At 35.4% G+C, this 27235-nt stretch overlaps 1 protein-coding gene across 2 annotated transcripts in view; it reads right to left on the bottom strand.

Annotated features, from left to right (window-relative positions):
• The window catches only part of RAB11FIP3 (RAB11 family interacting protein 3), a 164926-nt gene that overhangs the window by 8657 nt on the left and 129034 nt on the right, over window positions 1-27235 (bottom strand). For both annotated transcript variants that reach the window (XM_051968944.1, XM_051968953.1), the window contains 4 exons: window positions 25018-25111; window positions 17254-17357; window positions 8593-8733; window positions 3467-3548 (listed from right to left, as the gene is read on the bottom strand). In XM_051968944.1, the coding sequence (XP_051824904.1) occupies window positions 3467-3548; window positions 8593-8733; window positions 17254-17357; window positions 25018-25111 (421 nt within the window). The remainder of the gene's footprint in view (window positions 1-3466; window positions 3549-8592; window positions 8734-17253; window positions 17358-25017; window positions 25112-27235) is intronic.

Raw genomic sequence — 27235 nt, 5'->3', positions numbered from 1 at the left:
TTTTGAAAAAAAAATTACATCAATGTCTTGTAATTAGGAGTCACCTTTGTCTCTTTTCTCTCCTTCAGCCTTTATATCCAGTCAGTAGCAGCCTAATCTAATCATCTAAGCCCTGTTGTTTTCAATTCCACAATATCTTTTATATTTAAACTTTGCTCTCAACTTCCACAAACAACCCTATTCAGGCTCTTGTTGCTTCTCACCAAGATTACTGTAATAGCCTCTCAATTGTTCTACTTTCCTTAAAACCATCTTTCACAGAGCTTCAAATATAATCTTCCTAGGTCTTCTTTAATCATGTCATTTCTGCTTGGAAATCTTTAGCAGCTTCCTATTATTTAATGAAGTTCAAGTATAAACAGATGATGCTGATTTTCAAGGTTCTGTCCAATATGGTTCTAAATCTAGCTTTTCAGTCACACTTCAGATCGCTCCCCTTCATGTACTCTATGCTTCAATCTGGACTGCTTTTAATCTGCTACACTCATCTTTACTCCCTCTCTCCTACCTGAATTCATGCCTTTACTAAGTTTTTCCATGTTTAGAATGGACTCCCCACCTTTCTCTTATCACTTTTCTGCTGAAGCCTTTCCTCCTTCAAGGCCTAACTCAAGTGCCACTTGCTTCATAAAGCTTCCCCTTGCCCTCTACTCTGAATTGATGAAATGGCTTTTCTTTCCTCACATTTTTCACATCACTTTGGTTACACTTCTATCTTACAATTATCTCATTCTTCCTTTTATAGACATTCGAATGTAGAATCCATATCTATCTTTTTATTCTTAGCATCTAGTACAGTGTTTTGCATATAGAAACATAATAAACATTTGTTGAATTTTTGCTCATAGACAGGCTAATATTTGCCTGGTAAAGGCTCGACCTTTCTAGGAGAAGCATTATATAAATAAAATAGCACTAACATATCGTGTCTTCTTTGCTTTCACTATATACCATTCATTAATTTGTCCATGATATACATATTTGTGTGTGTGTGTGTGTGTGTGCGTGTGCGTGTGTATAGCTGAAGATTCCCAGAAAGCAAGATAACCTGCTTTAAGTGGAACCTAAATGATTTATTTATTTATAATAACTTTTAAGAGGGTGGAGTGAAATGGGGATAAGAATTTCACATTACTAATTTGTTTTCAAAAGCAATGTCTAATGTAAGCCTGTTTATTGTTAAAGTCTGTCATGAGATGGCAAGATTTTACTCCATTTCTCAGAAGTGAAATAGCCTGAACTGAGGATTTCAAATGGAACAGATTTTGGTTTGTACCAAAGTACACTTGTCTACCCTTCTGACCAAGAACATGAATTGGTGAGACATCTGGTCTGAATTAAGGAGGTACCTATATAGCTCCCAAACAAAAAAGATTCTCTGTGTGAAGCTCCCTGGCTTCTATTGGGTTCAAACCATCTGCTCCATGATTAAACCAAAGGAGTGATTTTGCCCAGGCAACATAGTTACAAAACAAATAGGGCTGAGGAAGCTGTTTAGCTAGTGGAACCTTTTCATGGGAACCCATTATTTAGTACCTCTGAATGTAAAGAACCTAATCATTGCTTCTACCCCAAAGCCTGTGCCCTTTGGCTGTAGCAGAGGTGAGAGGGAAGACCTATAAACAGAGTATACTCTGGGAGCTTAAAGTACTTGCTTCCAAATGAGTTTTACCCAAAGTAATCCCTTACCTACCATTGTAAAAAATTCAACCACGACTGTCCATAATTGTATCCTTTATTCCCTTGTCTCACTGACCTGAGTTTCTCCATCCTCATTTCATCCTTCATACATTAGCCAAATTGAAATTTTTAAAATACATGTCGCTTCCTTGCTCCAAAAACTCCAGAGGCTTCCTATTGCCACTGGAACAAAATAGAAGTCCAGCCTACTTTGTAAGATGACTGTGTAGCACTCTCCCATCACTCACTCTGTGTTCTAGCCTTGTACATGATATTTCATCTCCTAGATCCATGCTTTTTTTATAGTCTATGCCCCATATCTGACATGAATTTCTCCTTATCTCTGGCTTTTAGAACACTGAATTCCTTTCAAAATTCAACTTAGATGCCAGCTTGTTATGCAAACTCTATCTTGTTCCCTCCAGTTGCTAGTATCCTCCTGTCTCCCAAAATTACTTTGCATTTATTTTGTATATATTTTCTATTTATGCCCTCTCTACATACTGTTTCTCATTAATTCCCTTGGTATTCCTGACCTTTTTTCCTTCTAGATGAATTTTTAAATTATTTTTTCTAACTCTATAAAATAATTTTTTGGGAGTTTGATTGGTATGGACCGAACAAGAAGACTAGTTTAGGTGGAACTGTCATTATTGTATTAGCTTGGCCTAACCAGGAGCAACTGATATTTTTTCAATTGTTTAGATCTGACTGTGTGAAAAATGTTTTGTAATTGTGTTGATATAGTTCCTGAGTTTGTCTTGGCAGGTAGAAATTCAAATATTTCATTTTGTCTACAGTTTTTCTGCTGTTAAATGGAGTTTCTTTTTCTACTTCTTGCTACTTTCTATATGTTCTACATAGGAACATATAGAAAGGCTGATGATTTGTGTGGGTTTATTTTCTATCCTGCAACTTTGCTAAAGCTGTTAATTGTTTCAAGTAGATTTTTGGATGATTGTCTACGATTCTCTAAGTTCACTATCATATCATCTGTAAAGAGTGATAATTTTATCTCCTCATTGACTACTCTAATTCCTTTAATTTGTTTTTTTTTCCTTATTGCTAGAGCCAACATTTCTAGTACAATATTGAATAATAGTGGTGGTAATAGGTATCCTTGTTTCACTCCTGATTTTATTGAGAATGTGTCTAGCTTCTCTCCATTACAAATAATGCTTGCTGATGATTTTACATAGATGCTGCTTATCATTTTAAGGAAAACTACATTTATTCCTATGCTCTGTAGTGTTTTTAATAGGAATGGGTGCAATACTTTGTCAAAAGCTTTTTCTGCATCTACTGAGATTATCACAGAATTTGTGTTAATTGTGTTATTGATATGGTCAATGCCAATAGTTTTCCTTATATTGAATCAGCCTTGCATTCCTGATATAAATCCTTTTTGATCATAGTGTATATATCTCATTGATAAGTTGTAATCTATTTGGTAATATTTTATTTAAAATTTTTGCATTAATATTGGTTTGTAATTTTCTTTCTCTGTTTTGGCTCTTCCTGATTTGGGTATCAGCACCATAATTCATGCTATTTCTCTCAATGAATGAATATTTCCTGAAGACAGGGATAATTCCATTTTGGTTTTGTATTTTTCACAGTGCCTGGCATTTGTTCACTTGCTGAGTAAATGAATGAGGCTAAGTCATTATTGTATTAGAAGAATCTGAAGTACCACTTTCAAACTAACTTTCTTAGGCAAGGAAAGAATCTGTTCCTGGGCTTAAGAGAAACATGAAAGAGGAAGTCCATGCTGAATATTCCTTACCTCTTCTAATCTCTCAATATTGGCCTTCAAACATGGGGTACAAGATCTCAGCTCACTGTTTTCATCATCCAGTTGCTGTAATCTGTTAGAGAATAGCACAAGGTTAGAATTTCATCATTTGGTTACCAATAGAAGTTTCTGACAAAAGCCTCAGAGAACATAGCTCTTTCAGAGAGGTTTTCATTGGTCTTGGAACATAATATACTCCAGAATTCAGAAATTCTTGTTCCCTCAACAAATTATAGCCACTATTGTGGCTATGTAGCCATTGCAGATCAACTAAATTATTGAAGATTTTTTTTAATGTAAGAAAAGAAGTTAAGACAAAATTAAGAACTTTTAAGTTCTTAGAAAATTCTTACAAAATATTTATTTCATTTAACTAAACTTTAAAAAAACTCTTAATAACAAAATGTTAATTTTTACCTTAACAAGAACTCCTTACCCCAACACCCAGTCTTGCCCAGGTTTCAGCAAGTAGTCAACACTTTTCTCCTGTGGTAAAAACCTAATCATTTTTTGCTTTTCTTCCCCCTATGAGTTCTGGGACAATTCTAGAATAATGAAAACTAAGAAATATTTCAGGAGCAGAAAACTTAATTGACATCATTTAAGGGAAATTTAGTTGCACCCTCTGTGTCTGTCCTAGGCATCTGGTCCTGAGCGTGGTCCTGAGAGTTCTGCCTAACTCTAGAAAGAATTAGTGTAAACCCACCTAAGGGAAAAGCTCTCCCCTCCTTTGAGGAAATCTAGAATATAGATCAATATGATCTCTATGGTCTCTTTTCATTCCAATTTCTAGGACAATAAACCCTCCACTTCTCCAAATATTTATGCCTGATAAGTGGCTTTTGAGTCTAACTGATAAAGTTGGGAGCAGGGAACCCCTTCTGGCAGCACAGAGGTTCTTCATAAATGAATTTACGAACCCGAAAAGTTAAACTGGCAAAAGAAGTTTATTATTGGCATTGGGAAGTTAGCCTTTGCTAGGAAGGCCAAAGGAAAAAGAAATTGGAAGGGCCAAAAGCAGAAATCATGCCAAGGAACCTTTCTCTCTCTCTCCTTGGCATAGCTGCCTGTGAGGACATTCTCTTTTCAACGTTCACTCTTCTTTATCTCTTTGTCGGGATTTCTCTGCTATGAACTTTACCTTGCCTCTGAGGAAGTCAGTCTTCCTAGCAAAGGCTGGCTTCTCATTCCCAACAGTAAACTTCTTTTGCCAGTTTAACTTTTCGGGTTTGTAAATTCATTTATGAAGGACCTCTGCTCTGCCAGAAGGGGTTCCCACAACTCTCTGCTCTGCGCCAAACCTCATCATTACCATGGCATAAAACTCTGTGGACCTCTACATGCTTTACAAACTCTAATGTGAAAATAAATATATTTTCCTCTCTGGTTTTTTTGCTTTAAATTTACAAAAGAGCTACAGTCTGTAAGTCAAAATTCTTGGCAATTAACAGAAAAAGGTGAGACCAGGATACTGATGAGGGGAGCTCTGAAACACTCACTCTCTCTCTCTGACTTTGGGGGGAGTGGAAATGCTAAGCTCTCCCCTGAGAAACCCGCCCCAGGGAATCAAGATAAAGTGGTTTCATTCTATTATCTAGGTGGGATCCGTTGAGTTCAGGACCACTCCTAACCCTGTTAAGTTGGAAATTAGTCCAGAGACTCATTCAGTTCCAAGATTTTCTATTCTGATTCCAGCTCAAACTGCTCCCAGCCCCCACCAAGAGCTGCCCCCAGCTTCTAGCCAAGGTTTCAATTATTAAAAAAGGCAACTCAGTGCTCACTCCTTGCAGAAGGCCTAAAGTAGCTTGCTCAGCTGCAACCCTCTGCCCGCTGAAATGATATTCTTTTTTGGTATTATCCCTTCTTTATCTTTCTCACCTATTTCCCTTACAAGACCTTATTTACCTCTCTGTCAGGATTTCTCTGCTGGAAACATTATCTCTCTCTCGCAGGACTCCTCCACTAGAAGCTTTACTTCTCTATCAGGACCTGCCACCAAGGAATTCAGTCTTTCTAGCAAAGGCTGACTTCCCAATGCCAGTAATAAAGTTTTGCCAACCTTGCTTTTCAGGTTCATAAATTCCTTTACGAAGGACCTCTGTGCTGACCAAAGGGATTCCCACAACTCCCTGCCCTGCGCCATCATTTGGGGACACAACCCAGAACCTCTTCAGTACTGTTGACCCTATGCTGATCTGGACACTTTCATATATGGCTTTATCTTTACTGAAAGCATCTGAAGAATACGTTTGGAGGCTGTTAGTCAAGTCATTATCTTAAGAAGTTCCAACTGGATCTATAAATTCTCCTTTGAGATTTAGGATAGTCTTCTGCTGCCCCTTTCTCCTTCACTTCCTCCCACATCTTCTACCCCTCAACCCAATTCATAAACATAGAAAAGCAAGTTTTTAGGTTCCCAACAGTGTAAAAAGACTGTCCCCCTGCCTGTTTTGTTTTTATTTTTTAATGTGAAATCTTTTTCATGGCTATATAAATTACTAAGTAATGTGGTGCTCCCATACTTGGGTTTGCAGCCACAGGAAACATATTAAGGCAACATAGATAGCATTAGTTACACAAAGACAATGGCAATTCACAGGGATCAAAATATATAAAGAATTCAAATCAGAAATAATCAAAAGGCTGAGGGAAAAGCAAAAAAATTAGCACTAAGAGGTATGTAAACATTGTTTGAGAGAGACTTTTGTTGAATCCTCAGTGGTAAACTTTCCAATTCAAATGCATGTCCTGATAGGGATGCTCTTTTTCTTAATAATGATAGATTCCTGACTTGTATCAGCCTCCAAACTGAATTATTTTAAAAAGTTATTGACATAATTTTTTAAAATTTAAATTAAAAAAATTTTAAATTAAAAATTAAAAAAGTTATCGATATATTTTGTTTTGGTACAACAGACACTTCCCAACAAGCAACCAGACAATCCCCTCCCCTTAGAGTACAATCCCTGACAACAGTTATACAAACTAATTGAAAGTATGATTTCTATTGATGACAAATGTTGCTTTTTATTTTTGTAGTTTACTGACTGCTAACAAAAGGAAGGATACAAGCTTTATCTCTGATAATATGGTATTGATGTAAAGTCCCCCTGATCTTTTTTTGGGGGGGTGGACCTGGGTTAGACAAACCTTAAAATCTTAAACCCTCTGGACCTTTGGGAGGGGCTCCACCCTCCTGTTCCTAGGGGAAACTTCCATAATGATCTCCACCTACAATTCAATTGGAGATCTTGACCTGGGGCATAATCCACAAGATCACCCTTTAGTGAATTGGAAATTAGCCCCTAATGGCCCCCTAGTCTCAAACCATAGAAACCTAATATAATTAAAGACTGTACCCCAAACCTTTGCTAATTCCTTTCAGGATCTGGCCCTCTGTGAAGTTGTTTCTCAGTGTAATAAACCCATTTTTTGCCAAAAATCTTGCCTGCAGATTGGGACTGTGAATTCTTTAGCAAAAACCTGTGACACAGGGTGTGGGGACTCCATTGCTGTTAGGGTTTCTCTCACTCATTTCTCACATCTCAACAGTATGAACACTATAAATTGGACAGTTTTGATTACAGACAAAAAGTGCTTCCTTACTCAAATCCCTTTGTTTTTATTTTTATATCTCTAGTGATAGGATTTGAAAAATGTACACATCAGCACAATATGTGTAGGAAATAGCAAAATGTGTTCAACCTTGGAACCTAGATCCTATAACTCAGATGGTATGTTCCTTTATATGTAATCATATTCATGTGGAGACTACCAAAAAATAAAATGTTATTTGACACTTTTAGAGAAAAGGCGTATTGGAGTTTTGTATTTGCATGGTTACAGAAATAAAGCTGTTCCTTGTTGTTTTCTTAATTGTATTTCTTATAAGAAACATTACTTCTCAGGGGAGACTAACACAGGGACCTGGGAAACTTGACTTGAGAATCTGACACCAGGGATGAAGGCCAAAGGTTGAATATACTATCTTCCTGATTAACACAGATTCACATAAGATCTTCTAAGCACAAATCATCATTGTCCTTTAGTGAAGCAGACTTAGTCAAACACATTTTAAATTGCTCTCTCCCTTCTATATTTTACAATGATTCTCAGTCATAATTCTCAGTTGACAATTCTGAAGAGGAGACCCTGAAACTCTAAAAATCCTTAAAGGAGAAAATCTCCTTCAACTCTGCCTCAGTGAGAGACCCCGCCCCGAGTGAAAAACAGTTTCAACCATGTTATCTAGGTGGGTCGCCTCAGTCCTGAAACTCACTGAATTCAAATTCCAGTTCAAACTGAAACCCAGCAAGGAACCAACCTGTGACTCTACTCATGAGTTCCCTTCAGCTGAAGCTGCCATTATAAAAGAGCCAAACTAAAACCCTCTCTTTGCAGAGGTTCCAAACATGCCATTCTATGCCATGCTAGGCTATGCCAAGGAAACCTTTGCCCATTGGAATAATATTCTTTTCCAATGTTATCCTCTCTTTACCCTCACCTATTTCCCAAAACAGACTTTAACCTTACTTCCAATCCCCATAATAAACCTTTTTATCAATGTAGGTTTTCGGATCTGTAAATTCCTTTACAGAGAATCTCTACGCCGCCAGAAGGGAGTCCCCCAAACTCCCTCGCCTTGTGCCAAATCCTAAGGGGGTGCAGGGGAGCCAAACCTCTCCATTTATTTCCCTGAACCCCGAACCTGCCACTAGACCTTATCATTTAACTCCCTGATCACCAGAAACCCTAATCTCATCTTGATTCCCTAAATCTAAACCTTATCAATTTCCTTTTCTACAAAAATGCAAAAATAAAATCATTTGCAAATGTCCTGAGGCTATTTCAATTCACAGGAAGAAATCACTTCATGTGTTGGAAAAAAATTCATAAAGTTGGGAAGGGTAACCATGAAAGCAAATTTTAGGGTCCTACTCTTTTATTTAAATAAAATTAAAAGATTTTAGTGCATAATCCCAGTTAAATGGTTGTACTGAAAGGCATATAGAGAACTTCAAGGTAATACATACACTGAACTAAGATCTTTTGTTATACAGATATGATTTATGTTTCAACTCTTACTATCAATACTCTTAGTTTTTGTCATACTATACCTGGCTTGAAGATTCTCAATCTCAATACTTTTTTCTCTCTCCATCTTGCACAGGAGTTCTTTCTGCTTTCTGATTTCTTCAAGGATCATCTCATCAGCTCTCAATTCTTGCTCCTTTAACTGCTCCTCAAGGGCATTGGCTCTTTAGAAACAGAGAGGAGAGAAGATCAACATTTCTCAAAAATCTCATTTTAGTTCTCCTGGTTCTTACAGAGCTTGTTTCCTTATCCTTTTCTCTCTACCAGGAACTCAGAAGGAAATATTTACCTTGTCAAAGAAAAACCATTATAATTCAAAATAGCTTGTGGCAAAGAGCATTTAAGATAAATGAAAGCAATATATAACTTCTTTTGGATTTGATGGGATTCCAAGGCCTTTCTTAAGCAGATTGGAAGCTATGTTTTCAACTGTTTCAGTTCAAAATCAAAATGAGGATGGTACAAAAAATAAGAGTCCAGAACTGTGATTTGGAAAATATAATAAAAAAAAATGACCAAATACTCTTTTTTTTTTTTTTAAATAACTTTTTATTGATAGAACTCATGCCAGGGTAATTTTTTACAGCATTTATCCTTTGCATTCACTTCTGTTCCGATTTTTCCCCTCCCTCTCTCCACCCCCTCCCCCAGATGGCAAGCAATCCTTTACATGTTGAATAGGTTACAGTATATCCTGGATACAATATATGTGTGCAGAACCGAACAGTTTTCTTGTTGCACAGGGAGAATTGAATTCAGAAGGTATAAATAACCCGGGAAGAAAAACAAAAATGAAAACAGTTTATATTCATCTCCCAGTGTGCTTTCTTTGGGTGTAGCTGCTTCTGCCCATCTTTGATCAATTGAAACTGAATTAGCTCTCTTTCCCGAAGAGATCTACTTCCATCAGAATACATCCTCAAACAGTATCATTGTTGAGATATATAATGATCTCCTGGTTCTGCTCATTTCACTTAGCATCAGTTCATGTAAGTCTCGCCAGTCCTCTCTGTATTCATCCTGCTGGCCATTTCTTACAGAACAATAATATTCCATAACATTCATATACCACAATTTACTCAACCATTCTCCAATTGATGGGTATCCATTCATTTTCCAGCTTCTAGTCACTACAAACAGGGCTGCCACAAACATTTTGGCTCATACATGACCAAATACTCTTTTTAAAAAAATTTTTATTTTATTTAATAATAACTTTATATTGACAGAATCCATGCCAGGGTAATTTTTTACAACATTATCCCTTGCACTCGCTTTTGTTTCGATTTTTCCCCTCCCTCCCTTCACCCCCTCCCCTAGATGGCAAGCAGTCCTATATATGTTAGATATGTTGCAGTATATCCTAGATACAATATATGTTTGCAGAACCAAACAGTTCTCTTGTTTCACAGGGAGAATTGGATTCAGAAAGTAAAAATAACTCGGGAAGAAAATCAAAAATGCAAATAGTTCATATTCGTTTCCCAGTGTTCTTTCTTTGGGTGTAGCTGTTTCTGTCCATCATTTATCCATTGAAACTCAGGTCTCTTTGTCAAAGAAATCCACTTCCATCAGAATACATCCTCATACAATATCATTGTCGAAGTGTATAATGATCTCCTGGTTCTGCTCATCTCACTTAGCATCAGTTCATGTAGGTCTCTCCAAGCCTCTCTGTATACATCCTGCTGGATGACCAAATACTCTTAAAGCAGAACTCATGATCTTTTCTTGTTAACTTTCCAGTTTCTGATAAGAATATTTGTCACTAATCTTCTAGTCATTCGGGCACTTTTAAAAACAAAGACACAAAACCCTTCTTCTGTGATTTTATTTTGATTTTAAAAAGCAATTGTGCTATAACAAATCCTGTGCCTAGACATGTTAAAAAAAAAAAAAAAAACACTTTTGACTAAAAAACACAACTTTATAAATAACTTTTTCTGAAGCAGGGAGAGAGAGCTCTCTGAACATCAAAGGTCATTAGATTTCAATCATTGGGGTTCACAACCTCAGAATTATTTGTGATTCTTCCTTCTCCATGACCTCCATTTAGTTGGAAAGTTTAATAAATTCTTCTTTCACAATATGGTTCATATTCTTCCCATATTCTCTATTCACTAATTCAGACTATTATTATATTATAAGGACTTTCTGATATCCTATTGACTTCAATCTCTTTCATCTCCATCCCTTCCCTCCCAGAGCTGCCAACATGATATTCCTAAAGTACCACGTGGACCACACTGCCTCCTCAAAAAGCTCCAATGGCTCTGTTTTTATGATATAAAAAACAAATCCCACAAACTGAAATTTAAAACCCTTAATAATGTGGTTCTAGCCTATGTGTTCAGGTCACTGCATGATTCTATCCCTTGATGTATTGAACATTAGAGCCAAATTGACCTTCCTACTACCCCTCCCTTCCTGCCTCTGTGCTCTGTCCAGACACCTCTGCCTCATAGAATTCCAGTTTCTTTCAAAGCTCAACTCAGCTACCAACTTCCATAAGACCTTTCTTAATTATTCTAGTTATTCTGCCTTACTCTTTCATAAATATTTTGTACTTACAAACATAAGTATATGTTGTTGCCCCAGGAGAATATAAACTCCTTGAAGGCAGGAGTTGTTTTGATTTTGTGTTGGTCTCTCCTGTGGTATATAGTACATGACACAGAATAGTTTCTAAATGGATACTTGATTGCTTGACAGAAGTTCTTCTGGCTAGAATTCCAAATTCCTATTATCTTAATAGGTTGAAAAACCCAACTGGGTTCTAACAAGGTGTTAACAAGCCTTGATGTAATGGGCTAAGGCTCAAGTCGATGCACTGAGGTCCCAAGCATGTGAGGCTAAATAGTAATTGGACCATACTCTATTAATATATATGCTTGGAGAAAGAATGGCCCCCGCCCACTCTTTGTGCAAGTCCTGATGTGTTGTATAGGAAATGACGTTTTTGGTGGGTGGAGGCAAGGGGAGTGGAAAGGGAAGCGGAAGGAGAGACTGCTGGCTGGCATCTTGACACAGCTGCTCCCATTGCTATTGTGACCACCCTTAACCTCCGATTCCCCTCTGCTAGCTGGTTTCCTATCGCAGCTGCCCATATTGCTATCGCAATCCCTCCCTCACTTCTACTGAGAATAAAGATTGAAGATTTTTCCCTTAACCTGAATTCCTGACTCCGGCTGATTTTAAATACGTGGTCATCACACCTTGAGACTCTCTCCTGAGTTTGAGTTAATTTTTCTCTATAGAAGGGAAAGGAAACAAGCACTTGTAACAAGGGATAGGAGAGCCCAATCAATTATGTCTGCTATCCTTCCAATCCATTAGAATAAAGTTAACAGGATGTAAGAACATCATCCCTTTAGACTCTGACTGACTCATCTATACATGAAAGGATTAGGAAACTTGACTAAGAACTGACAAAGACTAAGGACCAGTCAGACTCTTTAAGAGCAAGGAAACTGAGTTGTAGAATCAGTCCAAAAAAAAAGAAGAAAAAAAAAGAGCTATCTTTGTAGGAAGCATAAGTTCTTAAGGAAAGTTTTTGAAGCTCTGCCCTTCAGCTTTTTTGTGTGTGTCTTTCTTAGGGATTTCTTTTTTTCTCTCTCCTTCACTAACAATAGCATTCTCCATCAGAAGCATATTGCCATAGGAAATATGTCTGTATTCTGTCTGAAAGAGTCTAGCTTCAGAATCAAGTTACAAAGAAAAGTAGAAGCCAGTACCAGTGAAGCAACCACTCAAACTTTTTCTCCCCTTCTCCCTTCCCAGCAGTCTCTTGTCAATATCCAAGGGAGCAGGTTCTAGAAGAGGCTATGAATAAGAAGAGTTTGAGGACATCAGGGGTAGCTCCAGAGGTGGGAGCCACATGTGTTCTGTATGTAAGTACCCATCCTCTGTGAACTCAGTGTGTCCAGGGCTGAGGCTGTTGGGGAAAATAGTCTGTCACCACTGTTCTTACTCTTCCTTTTCAGAAAATGCCTTTGCTTAGCTGTTCATGTACATGGTTTCCTGAACCATAATCTGCAATGTGCATTTAGAGTCTTCTCCACTAAGGGATATAACTGAGTGTGAGGAAGGAGAGTTAGGCCAGAGGGATGAGAAATTTTTTAAAAATTTCATGAAATAGTACATTCATATATCAACAATAGTATGAGGCATTCCAATTCTCTAATGATTGAAGAACAAAGTGACCTGAAATCAGAAACTAAGGGAAAAAATATTTGAGAGAAGTTTAGTATCTCTGTTATAAACAGACATAAGTGCTTCCATGATAATCTTGCAAAGAAAAATGAAGTTTTCCTAAAATCTCATTTGTTATGGAAACAACTGAATTTGAATGGGAGAATCCTCATGCTTATAATCACTAGATGATACACTTTGGGGAGAGCATAAAGAAAATGGGTTTTCTGGTTTTTGGGGCAATTTCCCAAGGCATTCAATATAGTGCACTGCTCTACATAGGGAATACTTCCAAACTACAGACAGACTGATAGTAATCAGTTTCTAAAGTTCTGGTTAAAAGCACTTAAAATGCTAATGAAAGAGCAGATCAGGTTTGTTCCATGGTTATGCTCTTGAAAAGCTCTGTGTACATCAACTTTGTATGAGTTACAAATCAGTTAGCTTAATGCTTTACTCAATGCTTTACCACCTGCCAGGCACTGAACTAAAGAAGCAATGAAAATATAAGAGAATTAGCTAGATACAGACAATATACACAAAGAATAAGTGGAAGGTAGCTTTAGGAAGAAAGACAATAAATTAGCAACTAGAAAAGAATGAGCATAAGATTTCAGAATGTGAGACTGGACAAGAGCCATGATGAAAACCAGAGAAAGATGTGAAGTTAGAAGATGCTATGTTGTTGTGTGAAGAATATTAACTGGGTTGGATAGTTGTACTAATAGAGTACGTGGAAGGAAGTGAGGTATAAGAAAACTGGAAAGGTAGGAAGGAACTAAGTTACTAAGTTTTAAACCCCAACAAAATATATTTGATGTGTGTGAGAGAAAGAGAGACAGAGACAGGAAGAGAGACAAAGACAGAGACATAGAGAAAAGGAGAGAGGGAGAAAAGGAAGGAAGAAGGAGGGAGAGGAGGGAAAAGGGGAAAGTAGGAGACAAGAGAGAGAGAAAGGTAGCATAATTAAACTTATGCTTTAGGAAAATGCCTGCAACTGATTGGGGGAAGAATTAGACTGTGGAGAAGTTGAAGCAGAGACCAAATAGAAGAAACCTAATACAATAGTCTAGAGGAGAGTAGATGATACCATCTATAGTTACAGAAAACTGGGAAAGAGGAGGAAAATAATTCATTCTGTTTTAGATATTTTAAATTTGAAATAGCTACGAAACCAATTCAAAATATCCAAAAGGCAGAAATGTTACTCAGGACAGGATAGAGATTGACTAGAGCTGGGTATATAGAAATAATAACTGTGCACATCAAAACTGATGAAATCACTAAGTGAAGTAATATGAAGGGAAAAGAGAAAAGTATCCAGAACAGAGCCTTGAGGGACATATCCAATTACTGGGTGTAACATGGATGAAGACTCAACAAAGGAAACTGAGGAGTGGTCTGACAAGAGAATCAAAAAGAGAACAACATCATGAAAATATAGAGAGAATAGAGAATCCAAGAGAAAAAGATGATAAACAAGGTCAAATGCTACAGAGAATTCAAGAAGGATAAGGATTGAAAAAATAGATTTGGCAATTATATCAGGGGCAATTTTGGAGAGGGAAGTTCCAAGTGAATTCTGAGATTGGAGGCAAAATGGCAAAAAGTTGACAACTGAGAGGAGAGAAGTGGAGATGGTTCATGGAGATGGTTCTTCATGGAGATGGTTCTCTTAAGAAATTTAACTAAGAAAAAGATCAGAGATATAGGACAATAACTAGGAAGGATTGGAGAATCAGATGAAGACTTTCTTTTTTTTTTTTTTTTAAAGAATAATGGACACAGGGGTATGTGTATAGGTAAAAGGGAAAGGGCCAATAGAAAATGAAGAGTAAGGATGATAGTGGAGGTAATCCGATGGATAAGATGGATACTTCACCTGAAGAAGGTAAAGGAGGGAGGAAGAAAGTGGAGGGAGTTTTGTCTCAAATAGATAAGATGCTAGAGAAAGTACTAGGTGGTAGCATCTTATCTTGACATGGAATAGGTTTAGAGTTCTAGGTTTGCCCTTTACTACTTGCTATGAGAAGTTGGAGACAGAGAACAGCTTTGTGTAGTATGATTCTTATGCCTCTATGAAAGTGAAGAAGAATGTAATAGAGGGCAAAGGATTTTCTCTCTTCTTCACACCTACAATTAGCCATAGAATCTTGCAGCTTGTTCAATTAGAGATGCTATGTCCAATAAAAAGTACAGAGAGACAGAAATCCACACTCTCTGGGGAGAGAGTAACAAAGAGGCAGAATTCAAGGCAAGAACCTTTGGCAGTGGAGAAAAGAGCCAATTATGCTTTGAAGAAAGAATCAGCCCCAGGAGTTGGGATTTAAAATTCAGAAAGAAGTAAGCCCAGGAACTCAGATGAGTGACCCATCCAATAAAAATGGTGCTCTAAAAAGGAAGAGCAAGAGAACACCACAAGGAAAGAAAGGACTCTGAGGATCTACAATATTGGAGGTTATGGGATACCTTAGATTCCAACTCTTTCCACTTAAACTATGTATTTGTTAAACAGTGCATCTCAGGTTTGTGGAAGACAACGTTTTGTAACTAATGCTCTTATTATGCTATTTTAGCTAATGTTTGAGTTTGAATTAATTGTTTCTACTGGCTGACTATTAAACAAAAAGCTCTTTGGTAGGGGATCATAGGCTATCATTTTGGGATTGTAGACCATCAGACTACCCCTAGAATTAGAGGTAGCAGTTGTCCCTCCTAGGAATCCAAACTGTGAGTGTGAGTTGAAGAGAAATATAATAAAGGAAGTACTCTCTATATAAATGTGAGGGTAAAAAAAGATGTTTACACATCATGATTGCTTAAAACAGATTCCATCTACACATGATAGACTCATGTATAAAGCAATAAAGAAAGTAAACAAGTCTTTTGACTCAGAATCTTCCAACTTATCCTAAAATCTGACCTATCTTAGTATTGGTGTTCTACTATTCTCCTTATAAACCTCTCCAATCTCTCAATGATACCAATCACTTCTATTATTTAAAGTTTTTCCTGACATATGCAAAGTCTTATTTTTTTGAATTTTATTTGATGATTCTATGCTGTAATTTTCATATGAAATTAATTTTTCCTCACTAAGGGTGACAACTAAGTAGCAATAAAATTATAGGTTATAAATTCAAATCATTCATGTCAGGACTCTATATAGGAATTCTGTATTGATGGAATGTCAGAAGTAGTTATGGGGTACATGAAAATGTGAGAAAGAACACCTTCCAGTTGGAGCCATTGTCAACTATAGTTTAAAATTTAGTCTTATGAGTGAACTGCTGTCATGAGCAGTCTTATCTCCCCAGTTTCAATCTCTTCTCAGGCCAATCTAAATTGCACACTAATGGCAGAATATTTTCGCTAAGACATTGCTTTCATAATATCACTCCCATTTCTCTCCTACTTAAAATAAAGTCTAAATTCTTTAGCCTCTACAATTTATCTTTGGCTTTATCAATGTTTTGTTTTCTTTTTTTCTTTTCTCATGTGAACTCCCAGTCTGGCAAATCTCATTTACTTGCTGTTTCTTAAACAAACCTTATACTTCAATGATGAAAGACATAGAGATAGGTATTTCTTTCACCAAGAGTATCTTCCCCATAATCTTTGCCCAGTGAAATCTTAGCTACTCAACGCTCCAGACAAGACAATTAAATGGCAAGCATTTTAGAAGTCATTGTTAGGCACTGGGGATACAAAAACAAAAGTGAGAGAACTCTTGACCTCAAGAATTTTCTATGAAACTTTCTGGGCCCAACCAGAAATGATTGCCCTTCTAATATTTATATTCATAATATTTTCTGTTTATATCATTCATATAAAATTCCTCATGAACTACCCCTATTATACATACTTATGTACACTTCTCATTTTTGCTAGATCTAGCCTTCATCTCTTTGAACCTTAGTTCCCTCATCTGTAAAAATGAAGATACTGAATAAGATAATCATTATAACTATACTGAGTATTTGCTGACTTGCAAGCTACAGACCTACATTGCTCAAGAGATATTGACTGATAGGGGCAGCTAGATGGCACAATGCATAGAATACCAGCCCTGAAGTCAGTAGAATCAAATCCAGCCCCAGACAATCAATACTTACTAGTTATGTGACCCTAGGCAAATCACTTAACCCCAATTGCTTTGTTTAAAAAAGGGTATTACCCAACCAAGCTTATTCCTTTAATATCATAAAAATTTTCTTATAATCTATAGATCAATAAAGGGCTTTTCTCAATTTACAACACTTTCTTATATTAAATGCTCTATAAAAAATGAAGTGGCCCCAGAAAGGTTTCTCTGCATCTACAAAAGTTTGATATTGGATGTGAAAGTAGTATAAACAACAGGGTCTCTCCAAGACTGATACCAAGACCAGTCTAGATATTTTAATAATTGTTCTGAAGTTTCCACAGTGAACTCCACCTTCTCACTACTACCAATTCTATTGTTCCCGTCCACAAAATCAAACCAAACTCACCTGTGTACTAGCTGTAGGTTTTCTTGTTTTAATCGGCTATGTTGCTCTCCATTTGCTGCTGTATCCTTCTCTAGTTCTGTCACTCTCTTCTCCAAGAAGATCACCTTTGCAACAAGAGACATAAGACTAATGTAAGGTGAAGAGTAAAACAGAGAACAAAGTATTCATATCCACATTTAACCATAAAATCAAAGTGTCCAATCCCTTTGTCTTAGATTCAGGTTCCCACAGCAATAACTATTTTTAATACCTAACACAATTTAGTCTATCAGCTATGCTCTTTGCTTTTTTCCTTTGCCGAGTCCCTCATGTAACATGTAACTGCTTGCCTTTTCAATGATTGGGAGAGAGGCTCAAGAACTCAAAATTTTAAAAATTGAATGTAAACAGAGTGGCTAGATGGTGCCATAGAACCCTAGGTTTTAAGTCAGGAGGACCTGAGTTCAAATGAGGTCTCAGACACAATATTTACTAGCTGGTGTGACTCTGGGCACTTATTGGGCAAGTCACTTAATTCCAACTGCCTCTCCAAAAAAAAATTTTTTTAATGAATGTAAAAAGAAAATTAACAAAAGAATTTCTGAGTTTCTTCTCCTCTATTCTTTATTTAAAATTTTAACAATGCCTTTTATTTTTTCCACCATAGTCATTTTCACAATATGTATATCCTTTTACTTCCATTTAACAAAGAAATAAGTTAAATTTTTAAAAAGGACCTAAATGATACCCCTTGCCAGCACATGCAACATTCTGCTCTTACGAGTCTCTTGCTCTCTAGCAAGGAAAGCAGTTTGGGATTCTATTCTTCAGGACTAAATCTGGTCACTACAATTAATCCAAGTTCAATTTCCCATAAGTGTTGTTCTTTGTATTACTGTAGTAACTATGTGTAATGTCTTGATTCTGTTACTTCACTTGGTATTAATTTATAAGCCTTTCTGTGTTTCGCTGGAATTCTCATATTTACTATTTTTTATAGCATAACAGCATTCTGTTCCATGCAAATGAAATAATTTGTTTAGCCATTTACAACCAATTTGTTGAACAATGGATTTATTTCTAGTTTTTTTTTGCTAGCATGAGAAGTCCTGCTTTGGATAATCTACTATTTGTGGGTTCTTTTTATTTTCTGCTTTTTTGAAGGATATGCCTAGCAGTGGAATCATTGTTTCAAAGAATATAAAAAAGGTTATAAGGGCATATAAAGAGTATAAAAGTGGATCAAAAAAGTCTAATGACTTTCTTCCAAAACTTCAAATTGTTGATAAATGGTCAAAGGTTATAAAGAGACAATTCTCAGATGAAGAGATTAAAGCTATTTCTCATCATATGAAAAAAAAATACTAGTATGCTAGTCTTCTCATAGCTATTAGATTTACTATTCTTGATTTTTGTCATTTTTTCAAATTTAATGTGTATGAAATATAATTTTAGAGTTGTTTTAAAATGTATTTCTGATAGAGGATAACTTCTTAACCAAACAATAAATAGAAATCATTATAAATGATGAATTGGATAATCTTGATTAAATGAAATTGAAAAGCTTTTGAACAAATAAAATTAATGCATTCAGCTAAGAAGAGGAGTAGTTGACTGAGAAATAAAAATCTTTATGTCAAATATGTCTGATAAGGATTTTTGATCTAATACAGATCAAATAAACTATGAATAAAATAAATTTAAAAAATTAAATGAAATAAACTTGACCCAGAGATTCCACTGTTAGGCATATACTCTAAGTAGGTAAAAAACCAAAAAGGGAGGCTCCATATATTCCAAAATATTTATAGCAGCACTTTTTGAATAGTAAAGAACTGGAAACAAAGGCCTATTAATTAAAAAATTTATAACAAATTATACTGTGTGAATGGAATGGAATATTATTGTGCTATAAGACCTTAGAGAAAGTGATAAATACAGAGAAGCTTACAAATATCTATATGAACTGATGCAAAGCGAAGTAAGAACAAGAATACAGAATGACAACAATGTAAAAAGAAACAACATCTATAAAAGTGTCACAATTGAATCTGTGAGATTATAATGATAAAGTTTAGTCCTCAAAAAGAGATGTGAGAAGATGATCCCTCTACCCACTTCTTTGCAAAGATGGGGATCCATGGAGGTAAATGGAGGTGTGAAACACTACATACAATGTCAAACTTTTCAATGTAGTTACTGGTTTTGCTGATTTTTTTTCTCTTCCTCCATTTAAAAAACTTTTTCTTATAAGGGATAGTTCTTTGGGAAGAGATTTAGGAGAAGTGAAGGAATAAAAGGATAATTTAAGTAACATAAAAACAAAACATATCAATACATATATATTTTTTAAAAGTTGGCGGTTCCTTATCAACTAAATCATAAAAATATTATAAAGTAAAATAAAAATTACATTTCTCTTATTAGTAATTTAAAGCATTTTCTCCATATATTGATAGCTTGAGTTTCTTCTTTTGAAATAATCTACTCCTAGACTTTGACCATTTATCTGGAAGGGTGGGTGATTTTTGTTCTATATTTGTATCAACTTCTTTTTTTTTCCCCAGAGTGCATACACTATGCTAGTTTCATATTTTAATATAAGAGTTCTTTTCAAACACCCAAATACTATGGTAGTGCATATCATATACTTCATTCTCTTAGCATGAGCTTTAGTCAGTGATGTGTTGGTAAGAGTTTAACAAATAGCTTTCCTGGGGGAAAATGTATATATGACCCACTTTTAAGTTTAATCTACATTATTAGTATTTTTTCCATCCTCTTCTTAGGTTTAGATAATCAACAAAACAATAATCCAGTTCCTAATTTGTAATATTTACAGATTTCCAAAGTGTAAATATTAAAAGCTAGTATAAGCCAACTATAGCTCATCATTGGCTTTATTAGATAAGTAGCGTGGTATCAGTAAAAAAAGCTCTGATTTGGAATAAAAAAGACCGGAGTTCTAGTCAAAACTCTAGCCTTTAATAAACATATGACCAAGGGCAAGCCACTGTACTATTTTGAACTTCCTCAAGTTACTTCATCTATAAAATGGGCTTTTCCACTGTTTATTTTGCAGGATTATTTAATAAAGTACTTCATAAAACATGAAATGTTATTACAATTATTATTATTATAACTATTTGATCATTTCAGATTTACCATGGATATCTTTTTAAATTAAAAGTTTTAAAATGCTAATTTCATAAGAAATAAGGTATTTCATCTACAAAATTAACATTTTTTGACTTGCATATACACGTGAAAGTAGATTGTCATAGTGAAGTAGAAAGAGCAGTGGACCTGAGCATTAAGAAGGTTGTGTTGTGATCATGGGCAAGCTTCCTAATTTCAGTTTCTTCAACTGTGAAATGGTATAATACTTTCTTTGTCTTTACTATTTCAGAGTATTACAATGAAGAAAATATTTTTTTTTAGAATTATAAGCTTTTTTATTTAAAGAAAGCACTTTCAACCTTATACTATTATACAAATATGATTATTATTCTTAAAATTTTTAGTCTAAGAAGAAGAGATTGAAAGAGATTATTTTAGGCTATTAAAGCTGGATAGAACTTTAGAGATCATCCACTACATTCTTTGACTTTATAGATGAGAAAACCGAGTTTCAAAGGGGACCAAGTACCATGTGCTACACCATACAGATAAATAATTGAAGAGCTGGGGCTAGACTCATCTCTTACCTCTCAATCCAGTGCTATTTCCTTTATAAAATTTTAAATTTTATTCTTATTGATAACTTTTATTTTAAAATCACACTCATTTACAAGTATAACCTTTTCCTGTCACACAATAATCTATGCTTTCTAACAAAAACTTAAAAAAAAAAAAGGGGGAGAAAAAGATGTTTAGCAAAACTCATCAACAAATAGATTATGGCTGATAGCATAAGCTCTATTCCACATCTACAGTCTCACACCTTGGCAATGAAGTAAGGAGAGTGAATTTTCTCTTTCTCAGGTCAAGCTTGATCATTATAATTATATAACATTCAGCTTCCTCTATTGTTGTTGCTGTTCTATTTACATTGTTGTCAATGTGTATGTTTTTTCCTGGTTTAGGTTACTGTATTAACTCATTTAAGATATATGTTCCTCAGACCTTCTTCACCTTCTTTTTCTCCTCAACTTCTTCATATATATGAATGTACCCCAGTTGGTTTAGTCATTCCCCAGTTGATAAGCATCTGCTTTGTTTCTAAAAGTTTTCTGCCACATAAGGGCTGTTATGAATATTAATTTCTCTTAGCCTTAGTTTCTTAATCTATACAATGAAATAATAATAGTAACTATTTCACAGCGTGATTGCAAATATAAAATGAGAGATTTTATGTAAACCACTTTGTAAACTTTAAAGCAATATATTATTATTATTACTATTTCTATTATTAGGATTATTATTGTATACAAGACTTTCTGTCTTTGATTTCCTTAGGGCTTTTTTTTTTTCCCTAGAAGGATCTGTGGATCAAAGGATATGGACATTTTTAGTCTTTTTTCTTTTTTAAGCTTAATTCCACATTTCTTTACACGAAATGTCAGATCAATTTACAACCCTACTAGGCCAAATTCACAACTCTATCACAATGTATCAATTATATTAATCTAATACCAGCATATAACAACAGTGTATCTTTCCACAATCCCAATAAGAATGATTATTTCCATCTTTTATCATTGCAAATTTGAGGAGAGTGAGATGAAACATCAGAATTATTTTTATTTTCACTTCTCTTATTTCAGTGAGACCTCTATGACAAAACTCTTTTTGAGTTAAGATTTTAGATCTATTTATATTAACTTTATGTAATATAATTGGTCTATAAAAGGGTTATAAACCTTTTAAACTTAAGCTGATAAATATTAAATTATGCAGGAAAATTAGTACTGTGTATCTAGGAAAGAATTCATACAATGTTTCCTTTCTCCTCTATTTTCCTTCCTTCACTGGAGAATCTAGCATCGAAGGAGGCTTTAAGAGATAGGTGGTCCATGGAACAGAGTGCTAGAAAGTATCTAACAATGGGCTCTCTGGAAGGAAAAAAAAAGTATGCATGACACACTTTTAAGTTTAACAATCAAACCCTGAATAGTAATTTAATAATCAAATCTTACAAACTGGCTATAGTAACTCCAAGGGTTCAACCCATACCTAAATAAGAATCCCTTCTACATTATATCTACCTAGTCAAAGGGAAGCTATGACCTCCCAAGACAGCCCTATGACTTCCCAAGACAGCCCATTCTATTTCTGAATTGTTCTGTTAAATTTTTCTTTTTTCACATGAACTGGTTTTAAGCCACAGCTTCCCCACCTCAACTTGTCCAACTGAAGCTTCAATCCAAGTGAAGGACTTTACTTTTCCTATGAATAGGCATTGTTTCATTTATTGTATTTGTATCTAACAGAATACCTGGTTAGAGCAGGTGATTAATAAATGCTCATTGATGAACTGAATGATTATCCTATTAAGTTCCATTTTGTTAGTTTCAATTCACTATTTCAAGAGGACAAAATATTTTTGAATATCAAATCTGTTACATAACATAAAACCTATATTCTTAATGCTATCTGTCAAGGTTTCAGATGGTTGTAATGTCATCTATAAACCTGATAAGCTCATTATCTCTTCCTCCTAAAATGACAAACAGAACAAGGCTAAGGAAAGAGCTCTGCTTCAGTTTTGTCACTATCCTTCAAAAACAAATATTTCTTTTTTACACAATGGTTATAATTTTCTTCACAATGCACTACTGAAAAATGTGACAACACAATTATTAGAAATGGGCAGAGCAATGATTAAGTTTCTTTAATCATTATAAGTTACTTGATTTTTTTTTAAAAGGTTGTATAATTGGGAATAGGGAAAAAAACACAAATTAAAGTTCATTAAGTACATAAAATACAAGAGTAATATCATTTTATCTAAGTTTAATTTTTAAAATGTAATATGCAAAATCAGAACAATATGTTAACACTCTATACTGCTAAAAACAGAAAGGTACTAGACCATATTTTAAAGAATAACTACCTTTAAAGAGAAATATTGTACTACTATAGAACATTGCAACGTGATGGTACGAAGGACACTGAACAGTGAGCAAAATGCCCTGGTTCCAACACTGGCTCTGCTGTTAACTAGCTGTACAATCTTGATCAAATCACTTCATGACTTTGAATTGTACTTCATTAAAAAATGAAAGGCCTATACTAGAGAAGAGGTGTCCAACTCAAACAGAAGTTAACTCTGCAGTCCAAGTTTGATATCTGTAGACTGGATGAACTTTGGGATACTTTCCAGCTCTAACAAAGCCAGTGTTCCTTCCACCATATCTTGCTTCCTTTTTAATAACTATGATCCGCTTCACTGAAAAATGGGCATTTTGAGGGGAGGCATAAGTACTTTTGGGGAAAGGGACCCTAGTGGAAGGCACATTTGAGTGAAGCACAGGAGTAGCAAGTTCACAGCAATCAGAAACTAGGCAGAAAGCACTAGACTCCTGAATTTGGGGGGTGTGTGTATGTGTGCGTGTGAGTGCGTGTATGTGGCACACACAGGGCATTGAGGGTTACCAAAGATAAGCCATCTTCTTCGAGCTTTAATTTGCTTAGGGTTTTAAACTAAACTGTGAACAGAATAAAAATAGCTCACATTAGCGTTTTAAGGTTAGCAAAGTGAATTACATATGATATCTCAATGGATCCTCACAACAACTCTGTGAAACAGATGCTATTATTATTCTAATTTTACAAAGAAAGCAAGTGAGATTCAGAGATGCTAAAAGATTTGTGGCATCAGTAAGTAAGGAGACTTGAATCATTTGTAAAAAACTCTAGTCCTGTTGCTCCCTTTCTCAGAGGCCCATAGGATGGGGAGAAGCTCTCTTAACCTAATGTCCTGATAAAAAGTCAGTCTGCTTGTAGTATCAAGACATTTAGAGCTAGAAAAGATCCCATAACATCTAGTTGAACCCTACACCAGTTCAATGACTTGTCCAAAGTCACAGACTGCGTGGCTTCATAACTCACCCCAATTCCTGGAATCTGGCCCTTTAGGCTCAGCCTGCCCCAGTCTGCTCCCGGCTCCTGCTGCCCTTGATACTGAGTTCTCCCTCACCTCTGTACCTCTTTTCTACTACAGAAAAGCTGAGTGCTTGATGAAAAAGACAAGAATTCAGTGAGACTTTGAAGGAATATATTACATTAAATCGTGCACCACGAGCACACATGTCTCAAGATAATGTGGGTTGTGAGTGTACCATCCTGAAGCATCACCCCATTTGTTCAGCCACATCTGATTCTTGGTGACCAAGTCCATGGGGTTTTCTTGGCAAAGATACTGGAGTGGTTTGCCATTTCCTTCCCCAGCTCATTCCCATTTTACAGACGAGGAACCAAGGCAAATAGGGATTAAGTGATTTTCCCAGAGTCACATTGTTGGCAAATGTCTGAGGTCAAATTTGAACTCAGATCTTCCTGACTCCAGGCCTGATGCTATCTACTGCACCATCCTGCTGCCCCTATCATTCCCTATACCTTCTTATACTTTCTTACTATTTACTAAATACATGTCTGAAAGTTCTATATGGACAGAAGTAGATAAACTGAGCATAAAGTCACAGTGTTTCAATGCAATTAGTTATTTAAACCTTAAATTATCAGATAATAATTTCTATAAACATAGATATTTCAAGTTTTACTCCAAGTTTCTCTCAGATGCAGGTCTTCTGATGAAAACAAACATCCAGGTGCAGTAATTACCTTGTCAGCAATGTCCTCATCTGTACAGTCCATAGGATCTCTAGAAGGTTCTTCCATAGCCTCAACAGTCAGGGTCCCCGTCTGATGGAGATGTCTATAATAAGAAAAAAATAAACCAAACCAAAGGAAATACTTATTCATTAGAAAGATGGAAAATACAGATGCTACTTGAATAAATAGCTTCTTAAACATTAGAATTCCCTAATTATTATTAAATGGAGAAAAATCCAGATAGGGGTTATTTCCCAGAATTTTTCCAGCTCATTCAGAGACGAAGCATTTTCTTGGGACTAAACTCTTTCCCCAAAGTATATAAAAGAGAAAATGAACTTTCTCACTAACATATCATCCCCAACAACCTTTCTAGCAACCTTTGGAATATGAAGTTCTTATTCCTCCAACTTGTTCTGTCAGATTGATGGGATAAAAGAACTTTGTGCTCAGGTGTAATTAAAAAAAAAAAAAAAACCACGCTTTTTATATTATGAAATTACTCCTCCAACTAGTAAAACATTAATTTAAGCTTATGGTACTTTGTACACAACCTTATCATTTAAATTTATCCTTAATATATTTGTCAAGTTGCCTACTTGAAAAAGTAATATTTATACCTCAGTAGGGATGCCAGAGGGAGGTTAACCAATTTTACAAAACAATTTTATTTACACAAAGCTATGGTCATGTAATGTATGAGATAGTAGATAATCTATCAGGAAAATACTGGAATTGTGATTGACTTTGGCTGCAATCCCAGTTCCATTACTACTCGGTCTATGTAAGTTCCAGCTCATCATTTTTGCAGGTCATATATTATACCTTCTTAAGGGTGGAGGAGTGAATGAATAGTCCATCTTAAAATGGGTTACAGAGAAGAAGAAGAAAGCTAGACATTGTTTGACATGCATCCTAGATTTGGGGACAGCAGATTTCAAAAGGTCCCAGAAGCCAGCAAGGATGAAATTATGAAGACATAATGAAATATAATTCTGATGAGGTTTAATTTAGAATTTAGCAAGCTATTTATTTCTTCAATAGATTTCTTACTCTATCACAATAGGAAGATTTCATGGTTTCTCATTGTCTTGGAATAGAGACTTGGGGAAAAGCCTGGTAGGGAATAGTTTTCTAATACTGTGTAAGGTTGCTATAAAGAAATTCTGATTGGAAAGCAGTGTGGTACAATAAAAAAACACTAGATTCAGAGAAGCTAGATTCAAATCTTGTTTCTGATACTTACTCTCTATGTGACCTTGCTGTTCCTTACATATAATCTTTTATCACACTTTCCATCTCCATGCTTTTATACCAGTATCCTTTATTAGACAGCAAAATTCTTGGAGCGCATAGATTGTGTCTTATGTTTCTCTTTTAATTTATTGATACATTTTTGGGGGACATAAACACTTCCTAACACCGCCCAAATCTCCTTACAAAGTATATTCCCCTAAAATATTTAAAGATTAAGTATTCATAAAAAAGAAAAGATAGGTGCCTATAACTTCAAAAATGCGGTGCTGCCACTGCTACATTTGACCCAAGCTTTATGACTTCTTAGAGATGCCTTTTTTCCTTTGTTGTAGTGATCTCTATTGTTCTTTTGTCTTTTTCTTTACTCTGCATTACTTATTCAAGTCTTGAAGCAATGCTACATATATATATCACTGCTTAAATTGCTATAGTATTCTATTGCATTCCTATGTTCAGCCACTTCCCAATTGTTGGTCTATATGATCTCTAAGATTCCTTTCAATCTTAAATCTTATGATTATCACAAACCATGTTACAACAATCTAACTTTTTTATTTTTTATTTTTGCTAAGGCAATTAGGGTTAAGTGACTTGCCTAGGGTCACACAACTAGAAAGTGTTAAGTGAGTTCAACTTTGAACTCAAGTCCTCCTTCAGGGCTGGTGCTTTGTCCAATGCACCACCTAGCTGCCCCAACAATCTAATTTTAAAGAAGTTTCCTTGTAAAAGGAAAACCATAGACCTCAAAATTTTCTCATCCAATTTACAATAATCAACAATATACCCTGCCTTGATACCCTCACTAAGAGGGAATATTGCTTGATTGAATTAATCATAGGCATTAGATTAAGTACAAAAAAAAGGCCTTGATCAATTTAGATATCCTTAAAAGCCATTGGATGAACTGGAGTGATGTTGCATAGAAGTATATTTCGATCTCCTAAGTACTCTGTAATTTAGAACCAAAGGA

Source organism: Antechinus flavipes, chromosome 1 (assembly GCF_016432865.1).
Source record: "Antechinus flavipes isolate AdamAnt ecotype Samford, QLD, Australia chromosome 1, AdamAnt_v2, whole genome shotgun sequence".
Taxonomy (NCBI): domain Eukaryota; kingdom Metazoa; phylum Chordata; class Mammalia; order Dasyuromorphia; family Dasyuridae; genus Antechinus; species Antechinus flavipes.
Note: the sequence above shows the minus strand (reverse complement) of the source record. Positions and strands in the feature narration are given on the sequence as shown.